The 23,585-nt window shown below is 41.4% G+C and overlaps 1 protein-coding gene across 8 annotated transcripts in view; it reads right to left on the bottom strand.

The window, feature by feature from the left end:
* Arid1b (AT-rich interaction domain 1B) overlaps window positions 1-23,585 on the bottom strand; it is a 389,392-nt gene that overhangs the window by 150,354 nt on the left and 215,453 nt on the right. For 5 of the 8 annotated variants that reach the window (XM_045159613.1, XM_045159608.1, XM_045159611.1 and 2 more), the window contains exon 5: window positions 3,949-3,990. The exons of the other annotated variants lie outside the window; for them this stretch is intronic. In XM_045159613.1, coding sequence (XP_045015548.1) covers window positions 3,949-3,990 — 42 coding nt within the window. The remainder of the gene's footprint in view (window positions 1-3,948; window positions 3,991-23,585) is intronic. 8 annotated transcript variants of the gene reach the window in all.

Below are 23,585 nucleotides of genomic sequence, written 5' to 3' on the forward strand. Positions count from 1 at the left end.
TTTAGGAAGAAGTGGGTCAGGAGACCCCGGGATACAAAGACCTGCACCATGCAGTGAGGGAAGTATTGGGGAGCTCAGTAAGCAGGCTAGATGGGAACAGAGGTGAGGTGACCAAGTAGAGATGGGAAGTGAAGGGAGAGAGAGATTGTGAGCTAGCTTGATAACCATGCGTAGCTCATTAAGTCTCAGATTATGCAGAAAAAGAAGAACCGCCTTCATGATTGACTTTCCTGGTTCAAATTCCAGCTCTATTATTAATTACTTGTGTTCTGCCGAGCAAGCTTTCAATATCTGAGCTTCCAGTTTCTTCATCTAAAAACAGGATAGCTCTATCTACACTTCATATAGAATAACTAAATGAAAACTTGCTGTTCTACAATCCTTAACTTAGTGATCTACAAAACAATTAAAAGGCAAGGTATACTCATGCCCACAGAATTTTAGAAAACCTTACATGGACGGCTGCAGTGCACACCCACGGCTCCCACTCTTCAGGTGGCCAAGGCAGGAGGAGCCTGTAAGTTGCAGGAGCTTGACGCCAGCCTGTGCAATATGAACTTGGCAAGCCAATTTCAGAAAACAAAACACAAGGACTCAGGGACATTCAGTCAGTCCTATTTTGCTATCAATTTCTTGGTAGAGTTCGTTAGCAACAGGTTAATTTTAATCATGTATTCTTTGTTTAGGTCAAATTTACTTAAAGCTTTTTGTAAAGTTCACACACACATACACACACACTTACTTGGTTTGTCAAGGCAGGATCTCATTCTAGCCCAGGCTGACCTGGAATTCACTTATATAGTCTCAGGCTGGCCTTGAACTCACAGCAAGTCTCCCTAGTGCTGGGATGAAAGGTATGCGCCAACATGCATGGCTCTATATTATTTCCATTTTATGTTTTATTTAGCTGATTTATCACTTCATCATTAGTAACTTTATTCATTAATGACACAGAAGACACACTAATCCTATCAAAGATAATCAACCCATGTGGCTATCTCAGGGACTCTTGATTTTTTTTTGTGCAAAATTATAAACTGTCCAATATGCTCAAGTTTGACCAAAACCAAAGTCAAGAACAGTGGTTTGTAGTCCATAGAATCTCCCTTAAAAAATTTTAAAAAAGCTTTACTTATTTATTTGCAAGGGGGTAGAGAGGAGAAGATGGGCACATCAGGACCTCCAGCCATTGCACATGCATGAGCCACTTTGTAGGTCTGGCTTTACGTTAGTGGGGAATTGAACCCAGGTTGCTATGCTTTGCAGGAAAGCACCTTAACCACTGAGACATCTCTCCAGCCCAATTTTCCTTTCTTAATAAGGATATACATAGTTACACATTTTTATTTGAAAGCATCTCTTTTATCTACCATAATTCTGATTTTTCATAACTACACATAATTAAAATTAATTAGGCATAAAACCTCAAGAAAATTGAAATTACTAAGTGAGAAATTCAGTAGCTCCTGAAAAAAACTTGGGAGTGTCTAATACACTGTCAAAGTCATTTATGAGAGTTTCCAATCCTAAATCTGAGATCAGCTCCACAAAACAACCCATCAGTACCTGTGTGGAAATGGTCTCCAAGGAAAGTGAGCAGAGATAGTTCCCATTAGCCTAAAACATTTATTTCCAGTCAGTCCTAGTGGTCAAGTTAGCTTTTATATGACTAAAAAACTGTTTTCTGAATTTTCTTTTCCCTATATTCATGTATGACAAGTTCTTGCATCTCTGGTCCTAACATGGTTAAGTCCTTTCAGTGAGAATGAAGAAGTCGTGCTTTAATCTTAAGTCAATGTTAGCCTTCTAGATTTGGCGTGGCTTAGAGGAAGGTAAAACAATAAGAGAGAAGAAAAATAATAATAAAAAAGGAAAGTTAAAGAAAGATCAGACATACATGGAATGACTTCACATTCCAGGTGATCTGGAAATGACTAATCATTCACAAGATAATGATATTAATATGTTACCTACGTTACAGGACAGATGAATCAGATACTGACCTCCTAAACAACAATTATAAGAATAGGGGGAAAATCACTTGTGATCAGTACTGGTTATATAGATCTTTAAAGAAAAAAATTAAAATTATTTGCTGACTTCAAGAAAATAAAATAGTGAAAAAAATTTACTGTTTCTTATTTTAATTATATGTGTGAATTTTGTTCCAAATCTGTGGAAGTGAAACCTATCTAATACCTTGAAGATAACCAAACTATTGGGGAAAAGTTTCTACAAATGGAATTTAGGGCTATAAAAGGAATCTTCTAGGTTCTTCCCATAATGGATACAAAGCCTTTACTTAGTGGGGTAGCTTACTAGGGATGTGAGCTTCCTTTTTGCTACATCCTCTATAACATGGAGAATTCTGAGGAGATCACAGGAATAAATCCTACAGTTTACTAACTAGGCAATGAGGATCCCACACACATGCTGGAATTACATTCAAAACACAAAGTTCAGAAGATACAGTAAATACTCTAACGTTAAATAAGCTCTGCTTCGAATAGCTTCTCATATGACATATAACAACACATTGAGATCACACACAAGACCTTAAGTATTGATTTATATTTTTCTTTGATGATGTAAAGTAAGTTATGTCTATAGCCTTACAGCGTTTTTGGCTATGGTAACATTTTGTAGTCATTTCACCTGTCATTACAGTACAACTTTTAAAATTCGAGCATGGAGAATGGCAAGTAGAAAAGCTGGAAAAAATAAACATAACCAAATAACCAATGTTTAACTTTGTGGCAAAGACAGAGTGCGGGAAGGAGTTAGGTAAGAGAATCCCCAAACGCTGTACTCTGAAGTCTCCATCAGTCCCCTTTCCCCCTAAGCTTCTGGTTAAAGTTCTCAAGGACACCTCTAATCTTCTGCAAGAAAAAACTCATTCTAATTTACCTACTTGATAGAAAACTGGCAAATAAGGACAATGGGAGAAGAACATAAAGGACACAGGGCAGAAGACTGGAAATCTTAAAATCTCAGCATTCTCAGAGTGGCACACTGTACTTGGCCCTGGTCCCAGCCGTACACGCAGTTCTGCAGCCTGGCTTCCTGAGCATACCTGTCTGTCCTCAGCTGTCAACGCTTCTTACTATACCAGTTTGGGCGCATGAACTTTCACCTGGTCTTTTCAGCTGTCCTTAACAGGACACTGGCCAGTCTATCCTCCAAAACATGGCCAAAGTCAAGTCACTGTTTAAATTATAAATCTGATCACTAACTTGGCTTAAAAACTTTCCCAAGGCTTCAAGTTCCTATAGGGTAAAATGATCTTTTGCCTCTCCAGCCTCAGATCACTGTCACGTAGGCAGGATTTAGAGCCAGCTCCCTGTAGTATTTCCATGGTTGTTCTCCTACAAGAAAATAGCTCTCATTTTTCTTTACTCTTTTCTGGCCAAGATACAATCCAAGCCCTCAAACTCAGCCACAGGCCTGCTTGAAAGACTTCCCTTTTTCTCCCCTGCACACACTTGGCCTCTAGCATGGATCCAAGCCCACCACAGGCAGGACATTCGTCTGTTTACTGGCCTTTGCCAACAAATTGTGGGCTTCTTTTGGGAGGGAAATTTGGTAGTGACTAGGCCAGATAGGATGTGTGAAGCAGGGATGAGGACTAAATCAGTAAAGTGAAGCTCCAAGCTCAACACAGGACACTGTTAACATTCAGCTGTGATGTTCAGTTACCCCCAAAGGGGGAGGAGCAAAACCAGGTTTAAAAGTCAATCACTACTAAATGAAACTCTGAACTGTGTCTCGCTCCTTCCACTAAGGAAGGAGTGAGAAAAAGAGAGCCAGGCTCAAGTGTACTGTTGGTCACAGTGTAAGGGCAGTCTTGACCCATCAGCGTTTAATTACAGAGAGGCCTTGCTGTGGCACATTTGCCTCTGCCTGCGGAAAGGACGGAGCCTGCATCATAAAGCACACCAGGCCACACACCTTGAGTCCAAAGGCGGCATCCTCCGAGGCCAGGACTTCAACCTGCAATCGCAAGGAGAGAAATAATTTAGGCACTATCGAGAACCTCTGAGTGCAGCCCCCGAAGCCCCAGAACTAGGCGTGGCAGGACGGCGGCCTGCGAAGCTGCCCCAATCCCTCAGGGAGGTCTGGTGGGAACCTGCCAGTGCCAGGTGTCCTGTGGGTATGAACAGGGCTGGGGGGCTCCGCTCAGAGGACCCACCTTCCCTCATGTGTATGTCAGGAAAAGGCACCCCAAGATGCTGCACAGCCTTGGTTTTTCACGACAGTGAGGGAAAGGCCCGCTCCGCGAGGCTGCTTCACTGAGCTGGCCTGCCGGGCCGCCTCGCCCGGCTAGTACCTTCTTGTCCTCTGAGGTCAGAGTGGGCAGAGCGGGCTCTGGAATGCTGCAGAGCAGGCGCTCCCGCAGGCCAGGCGGGCAGGCCGCGCTCTGGGAAAGGCAGCAGAGTCAGGTAACAAGTTGTGAAATGATGGCAAAACTTCAAAACCCACTGTCAGTCTTCTGCAGAAGACAGAGCTCATTAACATGAACTTAAAAAGCTGTGTGGAATAAGACGTGTGTTGATAATTACTGTTTTTTAAACATAATTATTCAGTCTGGTGTTTAAAGCTTTTAACTTTGCCTACTACAAAGAGCCAATATCTGATGGAAGGAGCAAGGAAGGAAGCCAACAGACCAAATCGGAATGCTGGGCCTGAGTGAGGAAGGCCGTGGGGTGGGGCCATGACACCGGACTGTAACTCGCTGCACTTCTGGTTTAACCTTTAAAAATTATCTGTAGTAATGTGTATTTAGGCAGAAGGTAGCTACAGACCTACACAATGTATCTTTCTCTAAAATATAATACAAAAATGAAGATAAGTACAGCTAATAAAAATTAAAAGTCTCTCAGTCTCTCTCTCTCCCTGTAAACGGCAGGCTGAATTAAGGACTAAGAAGATGAGCAGTCGCATTTTGATGAAAACCATATGTTGCTGATACCAGATATGATTTTAGGCTAAAGACTGAAATGTTGGATCAACTACAGTAGAAAATCATTATAAGATTCACTGACAGCATTTCTGTTTACACTTCAATTTCCAGAGCTCTTAGATTTAGAAACAAGCCTTATTATAGACTTTTAGCTTGAGGAAACAAAACCAAAAAAGAACTTGCATCTTACATTTATTTTGAATCTTCCAAGTTCTGCCTTCCATAACACCAGGTTACTAATCTCAAATATTTTCAAAATTACAACTCCTAATCAACAGTGAAAATTTTAGTTAACGAGAAAAATTGCTGAACTTAATTACTGTGGACATGCAGATAATTTCTGTAGTCATTCAGTGAGGACACTCAATCCTGATGTGGGTGTTTTAACACATGAACAATTATTTTTAAGCATATTAAAGCTGAGATTGGCAAAAGAAACATTTCCAGGGGATTGCAGCATAATTTGATAGATATGAAAAGTCATAGTAGCAAGAAAATCTCGTAGCAAAAAGAAATGTATTTAAAGACAGGGTTCTGTTACACTTGATCACATTAAGGGTGGTCAAACTTTCTACGGAATCCAGAGCTTTCTACCAAACCTAAGGATGGGAGGAAGGAGGTCTACCTCATCGCTCTAGCAGGGCTGGGGTATTCTGAAATTCCTTATTATACTTTAAACCAACTTCATTAAAGCAACTTTCCCAAATAATCTATTTGCTTCATGAGTACTAGAATTTTCACACATGAACCCTCATTCAGTGTCCTTTACATTTTCTTAAGTAAGATTTTAATTTCAGCACATGCAGAAACAAAATTTTAAAAAACCACAAAATTAGCATCAATTTAATATTAAAGGAATAGTGACATCATACAAAGACTTTATTTTGAAACTAAGAGCGTTTTGTCTAAGTTGGAAGGAATCCCCCTCTAGTGGGAGTAAGGGAGTATTTCAGCCTTCACATAATTTTCAGGTAACAGTCATTAAACTTATCAACTGTAATCAGACGAGTTTTTTGGTTCCTTTTGCCATAAATTTGGTTTTTTTAAGAATGAAAAGTTGATAAGTATTTTTTGTTTCATAAGCACAAACCATCTATAATTTTTGTATACAAACTAGAAGCTCACTTGTGTTCATGTGATATACTGTATTAATCTTTAGTTATTAGCCAACCAAATATCATATTTAATTTGGCTACAAAGCAAAAATTAAAACAAAAATGTTACAGCTGGGGAAACTTGCATTTTTAGCAGGAAGATGTTTGTTGATAGCACAATGTTAGCTCTGCCTCCCTAATCAGGATTATCCACTCCTAAAAGAAGCGCCTCACTCATTCACCAACACAGCCCCCCCCCCCCCCCCGCCGGGACACTTCACTCATGTAAGGTTTTGTGATTAAGGTTTTAACACAGTCAGAATGCTGAGCTTCATACCTGAGTGAAATGTACTTAAGCATCCATTAAACAATTTAAAATATTCAAATTCAGAAATGACTAAATTATTCCTGTTGCCATTTTTATTTTTTTGTTTATTTTCATATATTTATTTGAGAGTGACAGACAGAAAAAAGGAGAAAGAGAGAGAGAGAGAGAGAGAGAGAGAGAGAGAGAGAGGGAGAGAGAATGGGAGCGCCAGGGCCTCCAGCCACTGTAAACGAACTCCAGATGTGTGCACCCCCTGGTGCATCTGGCTAACGTGGGTCCTGGGGAATCAAGCCTTGAACCGGGGTCTTTAGGCTTCACAGGCAAGTGCTTAACTGCTCAGCCATCTCTCCAGCCCCAGTTTTCTTTGTAAACTTCAGTTTGGGGAAACTTAAAACAAGCAGTCACAATTGGAAAAGGGAACAGGTTTTACTGAGGATAAATTAGGATACAATGGTCAACATTTCCCTCTTGCTCCTCCTTTTTTTCGAGGTAGGGTTTTTTTTTACCCCGGGCTGACCTGGAATTCACGATGTAGTCTTGAACTCTCAGCAATCCTCCCACCTCTGCCTCCCGAGTGCTGGGATGAAAGCATGTGCCACCATGCCCAGCTCAACATCTCCCTTCTGCACACAGAGAAACTACAGGTAACCTCTAATGGGACAGAATTTAACAAGGGTTACTCCAGGAGAGAGATGTGAAGGAACAGGCTTAAGACAACAAAGCAGAGACTTCCTCCCTTAAAGCCTACTTCAAATGGTCTTACAATTAGTGTTGCTTAACACAGGTGCCTAGAAGGACAAAGTTTAGCAGGAGCCAAGTCCTTGACTTTGACCTCTTCCATTGTCCAAAGAGCCACCTCAACCAGAAATAAGTCAGCGTCTTTGTTTCCCCAGGACTGGGAACAAGAGAAGCAGAAGTGACTATACTTTCCTTTTTCTTTCAATGTCCTCTTCATTTTTGCCTGTAAAGCACCCACAGAGAGTAAAAAGCATACTAATTCCAGAAACAGCACAGGGAGACCGTATCTTAAAAACAAAAAGAGCTGGAGAGATGGCTTGGTGGTTAAGAGTATTACTAAGAATCTGGATGCTATTGAGGAAAAAATAATTTTGACCTAAAGTAGTGTCCAAGGGACAAAAGTTTCAATTCTACTTATAGCGTGTTGATTGTTTGTTTTTTTGAGGTAGAGCATTACTATAGCACAAGCTGAACTTACTCTGTAGTCCCAGGCTGGCCTTGAACTCACAGCGATCCTCCCACCTGTGCTTCCTGAGTGCTGGGATTAAAGGCTGAGTTGGGCTCAAAAAACCAATATACCAACTAGAGCCTATTGCATTGATCATGCCTTAACTTACACTAAGGAAAAAAAAAAACCTATTAATAAATAAAACAATCTTCAAGCCATGCACCAGAATTTAAGACAACTTAATCTGCATGACAAATTTCACTCACACATGGCACACTCACACACTGGGTTACAAAGTTTTTGCAACCATGGAAGTTGTCTATTTTCATTATTATTGTCTTTTAATTTTATTGTTTTATATTTATTTATTTGAGGGAGGGAGGGAAGCAAAGAGGAAGGGAGAATATGAATATGGACACACCAGGGCCTTCAGCCACTAAAAGAAACTCTAGACACTTGCGCCACTTTGTGCATCTGGCTTACGCGGGTCCTGGGGAATTGAGCCTGCACCCTTAGGTTCCGCAGGCAGACACCAAAAAGGAAAAGGAAATATAGCTAAGGATTCGTGAAAAACATAGACCAAAATATATGCATCTTTTCATGGTTTCATTGGTTCTTCCAAAACAACACATGTATACTTAGATAATCTAGACTGAACACAAAAATTTTTAAACATACATTCCAGACAAAAGCATTGCTTTATATTGACCTGTAGATCTTTCTACAAATAACATTTTATTAAAGCCAAAATAATTGCATGTGTAGAAAGACACTAACGTCTATACACTACATTAATTGCTTTTCTGCATGCTCCAAATTAATTTGTTTCTTAATAGATAAAATTTCTCTCAGTCACAGTTTCTAGACAGTCTGATAAACAAAGTACCCGCTCCAGGAGTCCAGATGGGGAAGAGCTGCCCAGACACTGCCACACACACAAGTGTTTACATTTCATCAAAGGTGAGATGACATTCAGCCTGGATAAATATTTTTCTTGCATTGTAGGGCTTATTTGGGTCATAGAAATATCCTGCTTACTGAACCAATTACGTACACACAAATCATATTTACAATTTAAATGCTCTAAAACATCAATAGATGAACACTAATTTCAACATTTCATATAAAAGAATAATTTTATATTTTAAAATATCTGGACAAATTAAATAATGTACAAATTGACAAAAATGTGACTATACCTATTCTCCCAGCCCCACCCACCCACCACGAAGGCCAGCTTAGAGTGGGAGTTATGAAAAAGTCGTTATTTGGAAGAGATGGCAGAGTAGTCACAGGCTGTGGAGCCTGGTCAAAGCCATGCGAAGTCAAGCACTAATCCAAGGTGACAAAGGATGGCTTGGTCACATACACATGAGGTGTTTAGACCAACAACTTAACCCTCCGTGACCAGCAGAAAGCGACCACTGTCTGCACGTACTACTGGGATTGTACGCCACTGGGTTCTGTGTCTACGGTCTCATCTCCTACCCTGCCGCCTGGATCTGGATACAAGAAACATGAAAGTTGAGAGAAACTATTCTTGTCCTAAAATGCTTGTACCAAAATAGATGAGCTTAAAACACACTGGGATGTGGTTATGACCACAGATCAAAGAATATATTTTAGCCTTTTGAAGTTTAAATTAAACTGTATAGGAAAGTCCTGATTACAGAATTAGAATGGAAGAGAAAGATCAGGGATACTTACACTTAACTGCCCTCTGCGTTACAGGAGACTCTTGTTTCAGATGGCCCTTTCGTTGAAAAACCTGCCTAATTAGGCAAACTAATAGCTGCAAAGCTAAGGAAGATATCACTTCTAAAATTTTTCTACATTTCCCTGAAGCCTCACTCTACGCATGTCACATTTCACATGAGTTGTTTTAATGTCGCCTTGCCAGTTAAGTGCTTCTGTACCACAAATCAAAATGCATGTGTGCCGCAGGTGAGGGGAACCATGCTGAGCGCAGGACACTAGAAGAAGCACCCTTTGAAAGAGGGCTGAGGCACTGCAAGCAATGACTGTTAGCAAACCACTATTCCGCCGTGGTTTCAAACCAAGCGTATCGTCGATAAGAAGATTATACAGGGAAAAGAGGATGTTTCCAAAATGCTTTGCTATTACAGTGAATGTTTTTAGAATTCAAATCACTCAGTATTAATCTTCTTTAATAAAGGCACTGAAACATCTTGCTTCTAAAGAATTCTGCAATTCCAAGGATGCCAGTGATGGGCACTTAAGGACAAAAGAAAAGTTAGGGAGGGAACTGCAAACACACGCTAGATTCCCTAAGAAATGGAAGCTTCCTGAGGTTCAGCTTCAACTGCAAGTAGTGAGAATAAGCCAGGACTGCCGCTGAGGGGGAGGCCTGGCTGGCGGGGAGCAGCTCCCTTGTTAGACACTCACCAGAACACAAGTGCTGCTTTATAAGGCGGATTACTTCATCAAGGAGCATGTGTGACATGGCGGCTTCCTAAACTTTGACGACCATAGTGCTCCTTTCAAAGAACAAGCTACCTGTACATGGAGTTCGCCAGTGCTACTAGACAGCAGTACCATGTCATTCCTGCCACTGCTTTCACTTTTCACTTCAGTTATATGTGGTCAACTGTGATCCAAATGTGTGAAACAAAAAATTCCAGAAGCAAACATTTGTGATTTTTAAATTGCACATCCCTCTCAGTAGTAGGGTAGTATCTCACACTGTCCCAACCAGAGTGAATTCTTACTTAGTACAGAGTGCTCACACTACACACCCTATCCATCTATTGGACACTACCTAGTGGCCATCTCCATTACCAAATCAACTGGGGAAGTGCTTGTGGTTTAGGCATTAAAGGGACATACTCCAGATGACAGGAGTCAAGGTGGATGAATGCATTTAGCAAATCAAATATGAACCCTTTTCCTACATCCATCACAGAAATGAGTACAAATTAGTGCAGTCACTTTAAAAGGGAGTTTGGGAATTCTTCAGAAAGACAAATGAATCTTGTAATCTCACTAAGAGGAGTTTATCCAAGAGGAATGAAAACATCTGTGCATGAAAAACCTGCATGTGGATACTTAGGTAGGCTTCACTTCTTGTGGACAAAACTGGCAGGAACCCCAATGCCCTTCAATAGGTGAATGAATACACAAAGCTTAGAGCATACATGCACTTATAAAAAGAAATCAATTTAGCCGGGCATGGTGGCATACCCCTTTAATCCCAGCACTCAGGAGGCAGAGGTCAGAAGACCCCCTTGAGACTGCATAGTGAATTCCAGGTCAGTCTGGACTAGAGTGACACACTACATTGGAGGAGGGGGTGGTCGGAGAGGAATCAAGTTTGAACCTAGTCACAACATGGTTGAGTTTCAAAGGCATTACACCAAGAAGCCAGTTGAAAGGGTTAATACTCCATGAATACAACATTCTGGAAATAAGAAATCTACAGGAAAGAAACCAGCTGTGGTTGTCAGGAGCTGAGTGTGGGGGAAAACTTGGAGATAATAGAAATAATCTACAAGAAAAGCTTTACATGATTTTCTTTCCTTCTTTCTTCCCTCTCTGCCTCCCTCCCTCCTTTCCTTCCTTCCTTCCTTTCTTTCTTTTTTTGGTTTTGCGAGGTAGGGTTTCACTCAAGACCAGCTTCACCTGGAATTCACTATGTAGTCTCACGGTGGCCTTGAATTCATGGTGATCCTCAATACCTCAGCCTCCCAAGTGCTGGGATTAAAGGCATGTGCAAACACGCCTGGCTCCAGGAATATTATTCTTATAATATAATTTTTTTCATTTTACATAATAGCCATCCACAGTGTTCATAATGTTAATTAACCTTCTTCAAATATACATACAAAAATTAAAACAATATTACAATTTTTCTTCTTCAAAATGTCTGTAATTTCCATTGTGTAGTACATTTTTTGCTTTGTTTTAATTAAAGGTTCCAGAATAGAGTTAAGTTTTCAAGCTGTATGTGGAGGCACATGCTTGTGATCCTGGCGATCTAGAAGGATCCAGGTGGAAGCCAACCTGGGGAATCTATCCATAGGGATTCAGGCTAATCTAGCCTACATGGGGAGGGGAGGCCTTTTCTCAAAAAAAAAAAAAAAAAAGTTAACAATTTATAGAAGTTTTCCCGTAACTTTGGAATTGCTCTAATTTATTTGAAAAGAAGTTGAAGGTTTTGTTGTTGTTGTTGTAATTTTTTTGCTATTGTTTTTAATACTTTTGCTCAGACAGGATTACCTACAGGTTGTACTCTGAAATTAGAAAGGGATCATTTGCTTAACAAAATGACTTTTCACTTTGTTTTCAGTGTTGAGAATTAAACTCTCACATCCTACACAAGCATGCTGCACTGGACCTCTTTGTAATTAAAAAAAAAAGTTGAATATAAATTTCAACTTTAACATGAAAGACAGAGAATCAATTGAGAAAAAACAAATTCAGCCTACACTGCAGTCAAAGAGGCAGGCTCAGGCTCTGCAAGGAAAGAGTCCCATGACCTCCACTTAGTTCTTTATGACAGCACCCTTGACTTATAGCTCAGGAAATTCAAAGTTCAATTTTTAAAATTCAAATATTTAAAGAGCTATTGAAGAATAATATATTTACATTTGTATTTGTTTGGTTGCTAGCCCCAGTAGATCAAGGGTGTGCAATGAAAAATTCCACAGCATTGAGCTTGTACCATAAAGAAACTCCTTTCTGTTCAGAAAGCAGCAAAAAAGTTGAACTAAAGCCTCAAGTACAGAAGGAGAGATTTCTAATACCTAAAGCATCTAATTCCAGTAAGCCTTTTCAACATTTTGATTATTTATTATATTAAGTAGATTTGACTTTATTCATATAAATTCTTTATAGCTTTTTAAATAAAAATGAGACTTCTGAAATTATATGCAAAAATGTCACCAAATGATAAAGAAACTTGCTACATGGCAGTAACATTCACTTATGCCTCCTTTTACTAAGAGTTTATAAACAACTTTGGTCAGTGTCTATATAACTACATTCATCTCCCTGTTTTCTTGGTAGGGAAGATTAAAAATCAAGATTCCACAAAGGAGTCCACCAGATTGAAGTCAAATAATTTACAGCAAATCTTCCTTCCAAAAAGATACTCTCAAGTTCAGCGACATGTCTGCACACTCTTAGAATACTAATTGTAGGAAACTAAACTCAATGCAATATTTTTTGAAAAAATGGTCGCCAGCTATTATTAAACAAAGTCACCATTTTAAAACAAGGGAACAAAACACAGAACAAAGATGAAAGTATAAATAACCCAGTAACTATGATCTAAATGTAATAGGTTAAGTTATACATTTGATTGAAACCTCACTTGAATATATTATTCCAAGATTTCAGGTTTATTTCAAGAAAGCAGGGGAATATAAAAATCCCTGGGCTGGTGAGTTGCCCAGCAGTTAAAAGTGCTTGCTTGTAAAGTAAGGCAACCAGAGTTCAATTACCCAGTGCCCACATAATCCAAAGGCACAAAGTGGTGCACGAGTCTGGAATTTATTTGCAGTGACAAGAGGTAAACACACACACACTCACCCACTCTCTCTCTACTTGCAAATAAATAAATAAACAAACAAACAACAAATTGTTTTAAAAATCCCAAACTAACTGTGATACTATGGGGGCAAAATTTAACTTTAGAATTTGCTATGAACCAATCAAATATTTATGGCAAATACAGTTGCACTTGGAGATAGAAGTGATTAACAAACCTTCTAAACAGATATATGTGATAACATTTATTTGGGTTAGATTTTAAAATCCAAAATGTTCCACATAACAGTAAAATGAGGATTTTTAACTATAAATTTTGGGAGGCACAGAGGTAAAATTGTTTCCATTCAATTCACCTTACTTACATTGTTTCAAATTGCACCCACTTAAGGTAAAAGAATGTGTCCTTTCTGAGGTATACTGAAAGTTAAATCTTCCACTAACTCAGAAGTCATAAAACCAGGGATTAAAAGGCTATAAATCTAGAGCTTATTGATCTTGTGACAGGTTAGTAACCATTATACAAGCTCAAAACCTAAAGAGATGCCTGCTGACAAGGACCGACTCGTATTTGCCCTAAATTGGCATTATTTTTGCTGTCCAGGTAGTACAGGAGTGACCAGGGATAGCGTGCAGTAGCATATCCTGGTATATAACTCACTTTAAATCAGCCTAAATTTTAATTGTTAAAGTGTTGTCAGTGAGCAAAAATGATTGAGATGAGAAATGGTCACACTACAATCTCACTTGTAAACATCCTATGTGAAAATGCTGAGCATATACCTATGCACAATGCATACATAGTATGAGGCATAAATGCAAACAGAACACTCATATTTAGTTATTTAAGGTCATTTCTCTTGTATTTTGTAAAGTGCTCACGGCTTAGATTCCATGTCTTTATCAACACTTATAAACTTTATAAATCCTATCACATGTCACCAACTACATTTACAAAATTAAGATGATTTGTGTGTGATAAGAAATAGAGCTCATGTGTTGGCAAATAGTAAGTTATGTGCTGAAGTACTATCAGCTACAGGTTATGTAGTTATAGAAATGATGGAGTCTGTAGATTGGGAGAAAAGACGTTTAAAAACTGAAAGGGGGCTGGAGAGATGGTTCAGTGATTCAGGTTCTTACCTGCTAAGCTTAAGGACCCAGGTTCGAGTCCCTGATACCCATGTAAAGCTAGATACACAAAGTGGCACACGTGTCTGGGTTTGTTTGCAGTGCCTGGAGGCCCTGGCATGCTAGCTGTCTTTCGCCTCTGTCTCGTAAATAATAAATAAATGAAACTGAAAAGGCAATAACTCATTATTCTGGGCTAGATGAATGTTCATCAGTCTACCGTGCTATGTGTTCTTATTACTACAAAGCGGTCAATGAGTATCTGGGGTTTGGAAACCGGTTGTTAGGCTTTGCAGGCAAGTGCCTTAACCTCTGAGCTATTGTCCAGGTTTTAAACATGATGTGAATTTGTTTTCGCGTTAAGATAGACTGAAGAACATTACATTAGGCTCCAAAACACAGCGATTACACAAGAGTAGCCCTGAGTGTCGAAGCAGCCCGGCCTGCAAGCCTCCCACGCCCAGCCCAGGTCGAGGCCTCCCCAACCCCGCCCCACGCGCACGCCCACGCCGCGGCCACTGGCTGCGTCGATCGCTCCACCCGCGGGCCCCGCCCCAGGGGAGCGGCGGCCCTCCCTCCTTCCCACTGCATTTCGCGGTCAGCAAGTGGATTTAGTTACACAAGGCAACTTGCACCTCATCCCGGGCTGTGACTTTGGGTGAGGGCTGGCTCCTGGAGGGGCAAGAGAAGGAAGCAAGTTGGGAGGCACAGGGCGCAGGCAGCAGTTTCGGGGACTGGACAGGAATGGACGGGGTCCCCCAGACGGCGGCGCCGTAAACTCTGGGAAAGGCCTGGGCGCAGCACAGCCGCAAGAGGGCCCCTGACCTCCCGCCTGACCTGGAGGTTCAGCCCGCTGGGTGCAGGGGTTCCGCATCTGCGCGCTCAGTGACCCCCACGGTCCCCCTCCGAGTGCCAAGTCACTGGCCTCCTGAACTGTGAGCCAGGCTTGGCGCTGAAAACAAAAGGAAGCCTTGCAGAGGCGTTTCCAGTGAGAGAAAGGCAACACCGGCCTGGAACTGCTAGTCTTCAGGCGCTTGGCTTTCTTTTCCAAGCAGGGGCTGGGGGAGGGACCCCAGGAGTGGGCTTGCTCAGCCACAGGAGGGGCAGGCACTCTTGAGGCATCACAAGGAGGCTCCCAAGCACCCCTAGCCTTGTTCTTCCAACAGACGTTTCAAGTTTGGCTTTCCCCAGTATGCGTCTGACTTAATTGTCAAGTTCTGTAAATAAGCAACATTCTATCACCCCGTCATTAGGGTTATATAATTTGCCATGTATAGTCACAAATTCCTGATTTTTTGGAAGAAAAACAATCTGGAAGATCAGCAAAATAAAGTATAGCATAAGCTCACTTTCTACTTATTTAAATTTTTGTTAGAAACAAGAGCTATACGGAAATTGGTAACAAAGCGTTAAAGGGGGGGGGGGGATAAAAGCCAAGCAAATATTTAAAGAAAATTAACACCTTTTAAACTCATACCAGTGTTCAATATTCTCACCAGTGTGACTAGGTGAAATGGCTAAGATAGGTGGCACTGTTATATGATACCATTTCTCATCAGATCCTACCTATTTATAGTACTAATGCTATCAATCACAAAAACATGTATAGTGACATATATGGTAAGAATTCATTTTCTAGCCCTTCTATAATGCTAGCATTTGGGTTAAAAGAAAAGGCAAGGTAATTCTTAGGACATTTATTTAAAATACTTAAAGTGCCAAGTTTATAGTTACAAGGTTATATATATATATATATATTTTTTTTTTTTTTCCAATGAAAAGATTTTCCATGTGTTGTTTAGAGGATTGGAGGGTCGTTTTGTTTTTAACATTTCAATTAAATGAGTTTCAGAATTCAACTTGTATTAGGGTGAGTGGAAAAGAATATCATAAAATGGTGTTCTCTATCAAGGTTAAAAAAACTTAGGCCAATTCTAAATTGAACAAAAATTTTTCATCTGACTTATTTCCCTATTGACCATATTTTCTACGGAAACCTGTTTTACTGTTTGTCGATTTTATTTCAAAGCTTTTTCTTTCTTTCTTTTTTATTAATGGCCTTACATTAGTACTGGGGAATTGAACCTGGGTCTTTTGGCTTTACTGGCAATTGCCTTAACTGCTAAGCCATCTCTCCAGCCCTGTTTCAAAGTTTTTAATACTATAACTGTGAACATTTTTGTTAAGAACAATTTTTCTTAAAGTTAAAATGCTGTATCCTCTCTTTTTAAACATCATTTACTCTCATCTATCCCTGGGACAGCTTAAATCTCTTGTTGCTTGTGAACCCTTCAAATGGTATCAGTCTGTTTAACTTACTTGGGGTAGGAGCAAGGACAAGTCAAGAGGCTGAATGGGGTTCTCATATGGTTCTGGTTTCAGTAAGGATACTGTACAGAGGGTTCAACAGAGAAAGGCAAGATGACCCCAGAGTTCAATACGACGCCCTGAAGACCAGCATGGTCACATCATTAACAAGCTGACCTGCTGGGTACATCCTAGGAGGTGGCGGACTGTTGGCAGGTAAATACAGTCACCATAGGTTGCAGTCTGAGACTAAACATGGAACTAGGAGCAGCTGGCTCAATGTGGAGTTCATGAGACCAGACAATGAGCTGACCCTAGAAACACACGCAGAAGAGATAAAAACAGAACCTCATGAAGGCCAACAGTTACAGCACAATTCCTTCCTCCCTGGATTAAAGCACAAGGCACTAGGACTGTGTCGAATGGCATTTTCTATGAAAGGAGAACACTTGAGAAGAACATGGGCTCTGGAGAAGACCATGGCGGATTAAACATACTCTTCCAGGCACTGCTTTGTGTCCTAATCAAGTTTCCTGACCCCTGTACCTCAGCTTCTCGTGTGTGTAACAGAGGCAGCTACCGCAGACGGTGTTAAGGAGTTTTCAATGTGTTTACCTGGTGTGCCTGCACATGACCAAATCTACTTTTCAAACCCATCTCACTCTTTAGTCCTCTCCCAGTGCCATGCTGGACTAGTCATTCCCCTGCTAAGCCGACAGTGCTGCGAAACTGCTGGCTCTGCCGGGCTCTTTCCCACCCGGCAGTGTTGCCAAGCAAGCACAGACGTGAATGTGTCATTCCACTTAAAGTCCCAGAGCAGACTAGAAGAATTGGTCTAGACTCCACACCTTGGGAACAAGGACCAGGAGTCTGTTCCTAATCTGCTGTGTGGCTTTATCCCCCTGAACTCATTAATAAATGTTAATCACCCTCTCTGGTGACTGTGGGTTGAAGCTACCATATTTTTCACCCCTTTATCCAATATAGTCCCTTCACTTTCCCTGTAGTTCTGCATCATGTTTATTTCCAAGAAGCCTTCCCTGATCTGAATGTTAAAATGCCCAGTGCTGAGCTGGATTGGTAACTTCCCACTTTATAAAAATACTCTCTCTCTCTCCTTATAAGATCCATGAAGGCTGGGTCCATCTACTATGTAGATATATACAAGCTCCTAACTGCAAAATCCCTACCAAGTATGCTAGATTGCTTTAGCTGCAGAAACAGCGGGGACGGCTGGGAGCAAGCAAGGCTCACACTCCAGCAACGTGAGACCTGACACTGGTAAACAGGAGTGGGGAACACTTAGACCAAATACTCACCGAGTAACTGTATATTTCATATAGTATCTTATGGAACCAAAGTTTTATCATAAAATGAAGGCAGTTATTTGAAATATCTATAGCTGATTTATGAACTTTTCTCCCTATTTGAAAAGTCAGTTTCCATTTTACAAATGTTTGGGCTCTGCACCAGGTGCCACGGTAGAAAAGACTGCTTATTTCCAACTTTAACCTGTATCTGAAAAGGACAATCTAAACTTGAATTCCTCTCTACTTATGAATGTCCTTTAAAAAACTGATAGAACTTTGTTTTTAGATGACTGATGTGCAATCTCAGGAGACACCCCCAAATTTTAAGAACTCTTCATCCAGATACGTGAACTCCTATCTTATGGCATTTCCACCAGCACTGCTCATTCCAGAACAGCAGCTGCCACCTTACTACTGGATGAGTTCCGAAAAATCCCCTTGGAACAAGGTAGGAGGTCAACAAATATTCATTCCATAAGATTGAATAGTAGTTTTTTTTCCCCCCATGAAACACAGCTAAAACAAACTAGCAAAATGCACATTTTCCGCAGTAGATGCCTTGCTGATAACAGTTGTACTTTTTTAGTATCTGAGTGTCAATTACGGCCCCTGTGCCAGGTCCACAGCTCAGCACATCCACAGAGGTAGCGTCACCTGGCCAGTGGGGTGGCCGGTGCCAGATCACCGTGAAGCAATGAGTTGTAACAGGCCACAAGCCCAGCACCTCCACTGTGAGTGTGGCTGGTGGCTGGTGCGAAGAGGCGCTTGCTGCAGACTTGTCTGGAGCAGTGACGCCGTGTAGAAGCTCTACACATGACTTGCTATGTTCCAGTAGCTGCACTGAACAACAGGGGGGAAAGTAACTGTCTCAACAACATACAGCCTAAAACCTGGAACAATGCAGAGAAGACAAATGATATACTGTGGAAATTTGTGAAGTATTCCCCATTTAAAAGCAAATAGGAGAAATTCTGATAATATATTTTATTTGATTCAATATACTCAAAATGTTACCATTTCAGCACATGCTTATTTAAAAATTAATGAATACTTGCCTATACATACAACAACACACATTTATATGCATACACATGCAAAAAAGTGACAGGTTGACTTTTCTGTGCTATGTTTTCAGGTGGCGCATCTTGGCGTGGGCTGAACAGATCCAGTGCTCAACAGGGGCTGAAGAGACGGCTCGGTGGGCGAAGTGCCTGATGCACAAGCAAGAGGACCTGAGTCTGGATCCCCATAACCCACATCAAACCCACGTGCACCTGGCACCTATCATCAGCACTAGAATCCAAGGCTTGCTGGCCTGGCAGTCTAGCCAAATCAGTAAGCTCTAGTTTCAGTGGGAGACCCTGTCTTAAAAATGAACATGGAGGGCTGGAGAGATGGCTTAGCGGTTAAGCGCTTGCCTGTGAAGCCTAAGGACCCCGGTTTGAGGCTCGGTTCCCCAGGTCCCACGTTAGCCAGATGCACAAGGGGGCGCACGCGTCTGGAGTTCGTTTGCAGTGGCTGGTAGCCCTGGCGCGCCCATTCTCTCTCTCACTCTCTCTCTCTCTCTGCCTCGTTCTCTGTCTGTTGCTCTCAAATAAATGAATAAAAATAAAAACAACAACAAAAAAAAAAAACAAAAAAAAATTAACATGGAGAGAGACTGAGGAAGACACTCGAAGTTGACCTCTGGCCTCAAAGTGCACATGCACACAAATGCCTTGCACTGGCATACACATGCCGCCCCACACATGTGAATGTGCATACACACACACATACACATACACACACACACACACACACATACACACACACACCACACATATTTAAAATGGACTGGGGAAGGGCTGGAGAGATGGCTTAGCGGCTAAGTGCTTGCCTGTGAAGCCAAAGGACCTGGGTTGGTGGCTCGATTCCCCAGGACCCATGTTAGCCAGAGGCAAAAGGGGGCGCACGCATCTGGAGTTTGTTTGCAGTGGCTGGAGGCCCTGGCGTGCCTATATTCATTCTCTCTCTGCCTCTTTCTCTCTGCCTGTCAATCCCAAATAAATCCATAAAAATAAACAAAAACCTTTTAAAAAAATGGATTGGGGGAGATGGCTTGCTTGGTCAGATGCTTGCTGTACAAGGATGTGACCTAGAGAGCGAATTCCCGCCACCTGTGTAACATGCTAGGCGGTGGGCGGGCCTGTAATCCCGAGCTCAGGAAGCGTACCTGGGGCAAAGTGAAGAGCTAGACTAGCCGTGAGCTTTAGGCTTAGTGGACGTCTTGTCTCAATAAATAAGGCAGAGGACAAGCATGGAAGACACTCAACACTGACCTCTGGCCTACACACACACACACACACACACACACACACACACACACACACACACATACACACCCCAAATACACTTACCACATGCACAAGAAGATCAGCAGCCACACTGGACAGATCTAACATCTGAAAACAAACAAATCCACACCTGTTCAGAGCTGGGTACTAAGTTTAAACTCATATGGAGTGTTGTTTTTAACTAAGCCTCATGGCTTACTTAGGGTATCCGGTGGTTACTTTGAAATGGAAATAAAGCACAAAACCTCAAAAGTGGATCTATAAAGTTTTATCTTTTTATTGAGACAGGGACTCAAAGTTGCTCCTTCTGCTCTCTAACATTGTGGTTACCACCCCTTGCACACTCTGATGGGGTGCCAGGGGTTGACCCTCAGGCTTCTCAAGCATCCTGCTGACTTAGCTACATCCACAATCTGTGATCTATAAAAATGAACATGGTTGTGTTTCTCATAATGCGAAGACAGCAACCAATCACCACTTGATGGGCACCTTCTATAAGCCATGCTGGCTCAAGAACTTGACTGAGTGAAGAATCTTTGAACAAGAAAGTGAGAAAACACTTCCTTCCGCTTTTTCTAGACCTAACAAAAATTTTCCACCGGACTGGACCATGTCTATAGCCACTGTCTTCCATGGCTACGTCAACAGACTTTAAGCGCTCTTTCGGTAGTAATTTTCGTGGTCTGAATGGCACCGAGGATGCAGTGCTTTCGTCAGGGCTGTCTGGGGTGAGATCTATGCAAGGGTAAAGAGGAGGTGCAGCTGTGATGGGTACAACATGGACAAAGAACAGTAAAGATGGGACAGAATGACAGCCAAAGTGTTCTGCGATCAGCCTATCAAATCTCTGCCCTCAGGGGACCAACTCCTCCCAATCAAACAAGCTGTGCAAGGGCAGGTCTCGTTCAGATAATGCAACCAACTCTAAAAATGTCCATGCTAGCAAACGAGATTGCTTTAGGGTTCTGGTGTATCTTTGTGTGAGTGCATAGGGACAGACAGTTTATTAACAGTTTATTAACTAGAAGATCATCAGGAAGGAGGAAGATGTTTTAAGGGAGGGACAAATATAACAGAGGATAATGGAATACAATAGATAACAAAGCAAGAGGGGCTCACTGTGCGAAAGGAAAGAGGGAATGGTGACTGAGAACAAAGCAGAATGGTATACATGTATGAAAATGCTATAATGAAACCCAACACCAGTATTTATGCTGCCCTATGAAAGAAATAGACACAGATACACACAAGAATCATGTTCAGCCTGGGGGTAACTCAGCAGGAGAGCGCTTACCTAGCAGCTGCCAACTCCTGGGTTAAACTCCAGCCATCACAGTGGGAAAGTGGGAGGGACTGAAAAGTGCTCCATGGATTGTCCACAGACCTTCTCCACAGATCTTCTAGACCTTATTACTTTTCCTGAGCAACCTCAGTCATGCCAGTGGCTTCAAAATGGTAAAGGTTTTCTAAAAACCTAAAACTTAATCTTTATTTCATCCACTGGAGCCCCAGGACTGACCCCAGTTTCCCAGCTGCATACTGAATAGTCTTCTGAACCTACAAGTAAAAATCTCTTCATCTACTCTTTCTGTACTACTGATCTCTAGGCAACTTTGCCAGTTAGGGGCAAACTATTTTCCAGTGTGCTGAGCTGAAATACTTACCCAGACCTCATTTCCACCAGCAGTAGGAAACCACTTCACTCTCCTCCTCCATCATTTTTAGGTTTGTTCAGGTCTGCTCAACTCTTTATTTGAAGAACAATTCCTGCTTACTCCCCAATCATGCTCTAAGTATATACCAGGGGCCAGGCATGGTGTGAAAAGACACATATGGTGTCGAGTGTCATCTCTTTGTCCCTGTCTGATTATGCAGCTACTCTTGGAAACACGGAATTATAGAGATCTGATTGTTTTCTATTCTAGCCTGCATGTTTCTAGAAGATGGAGAATGGCATGCCCCACTATTCATCTTTTTATTCCTGCTACAATACAGAAACCAGCACAGTGTTTAGTGTGCAGAAGGCAGTCAATAGATTCTATTGATGAAATACAATAAAATGTACATTTGACTCTTGGTTTTCAAAGGAGACTTAATGATTCTGATTATGACACCAATCTAAAGGTTTGTGTTTAACTGAAAACTGTGCCCTCAAATTTGGAATTTAGGTGATCATCGGCCTTCAATCAGAACCCTGACTAATTCAGTGATGCAGACAGCATTACCTCACTCTACTGCACATGGCAACTCCTGAAACCTGCAGGTTAAGTATTACACCCATAAGGCCTCCCAGCAGCTGCACCGGGGACGGTGAAAATGCTGCATGCATCGAATAGCAATGCTGTTACAAATAAGTACAGGATGACTATGTCTTACCACTTACCAAGAAAAAGAAAAACCAGTCATTTACAGCATACCTCCCCTTACTTTAAAACTCATGCAGTGGCTAATTTACTAGCTTTCTGAGAGAGAATAAGAGCATAAGCTGAGTATGGCCAACGTACCAAGGAAGAGAATTTTGTGAAAGAGTAGAGGCTTACTACACAGATTCAGTAACTGAGAAGAAGGATTGCAAAAGTGGTAAGAACTAGGGAGATGAGTCAACAAAAATAATTTGTTCATAATGTCACCAACAGCATTTCCAATAATGGACCCAGAATGCTGACAATATTGCTAGACTCTTGACATCTGTATAGGGTAATAGGCCATCACTCATGGCTGACCAACCCTTGGTCACAAGCTCTCTCAACAGCTTCTAAGATCTGCCTCCTTGGGACGCTATAGTAGAAAATAAATGCTGTCTTTGGCTAAATCTCATGTGTTTCTTTGGTCCTCAAAGAAGGCAGGCTTATATGCTGAGCCACCAAAAATAGAACAAAAAAATCCCTAGCAAATATTCAAGTATTCAATAATGTCATCAAAAATTTCATGATGCCCAAAGGTTTTGTGTGTGCACATTAGCAACCCACAGAGTTAGAGCATCGATCTCCAACAAGGCGCGGAGCGTGGGCTCCCCACAGTGCTGGCCTGTGTTACTCAACAGACCCATGTGGCTCACTCCTTTAATTGATTTTCGCTTGTCACTTCTATTCTGTTCAGGTCTGCCATTGAATTCTCTGTACTGAAATCTAATTTGGCTATGGTGCAATCGGTTTCTAGTCAGTTCAGAAGAAAATAAGTCCATGAGATTGTGTGCAAGCCACAGTGAACTTGCAACAAAGTTAGCCCAGTTTTTGTGTGATAGTTAATATGATTGTTGGAAACTAAGCTCACTTTGGGCAAAATAAAAATTAGAAATCTTGGGTTCTTGTCTTCCGTGTTAACTAATCTGGAACATGCCTCTTCACTAAGGAAATGTAATGCATGTGAACCAGCACTTGCGACCGCGGCCTTTATAGCTATGTTCGGCTGAGGCCTCCCTTTCACAA

The sequence above is a fragment of the Jaculus jaculus genome, chromosome 9, assembly GCF_020740685.1.
Source record: "Jaculus jaculus isolate mJacJac1 chromosome 9, mJacJac1.mat.Y.cur, whole genome shotgun sequence".
Taxonomy (NCBI): Eukaryota; Metazoa; Chordata; class Mammalia; order Rodentia; family Dipodidae; genus Jaculus; species Jaculus jaculus.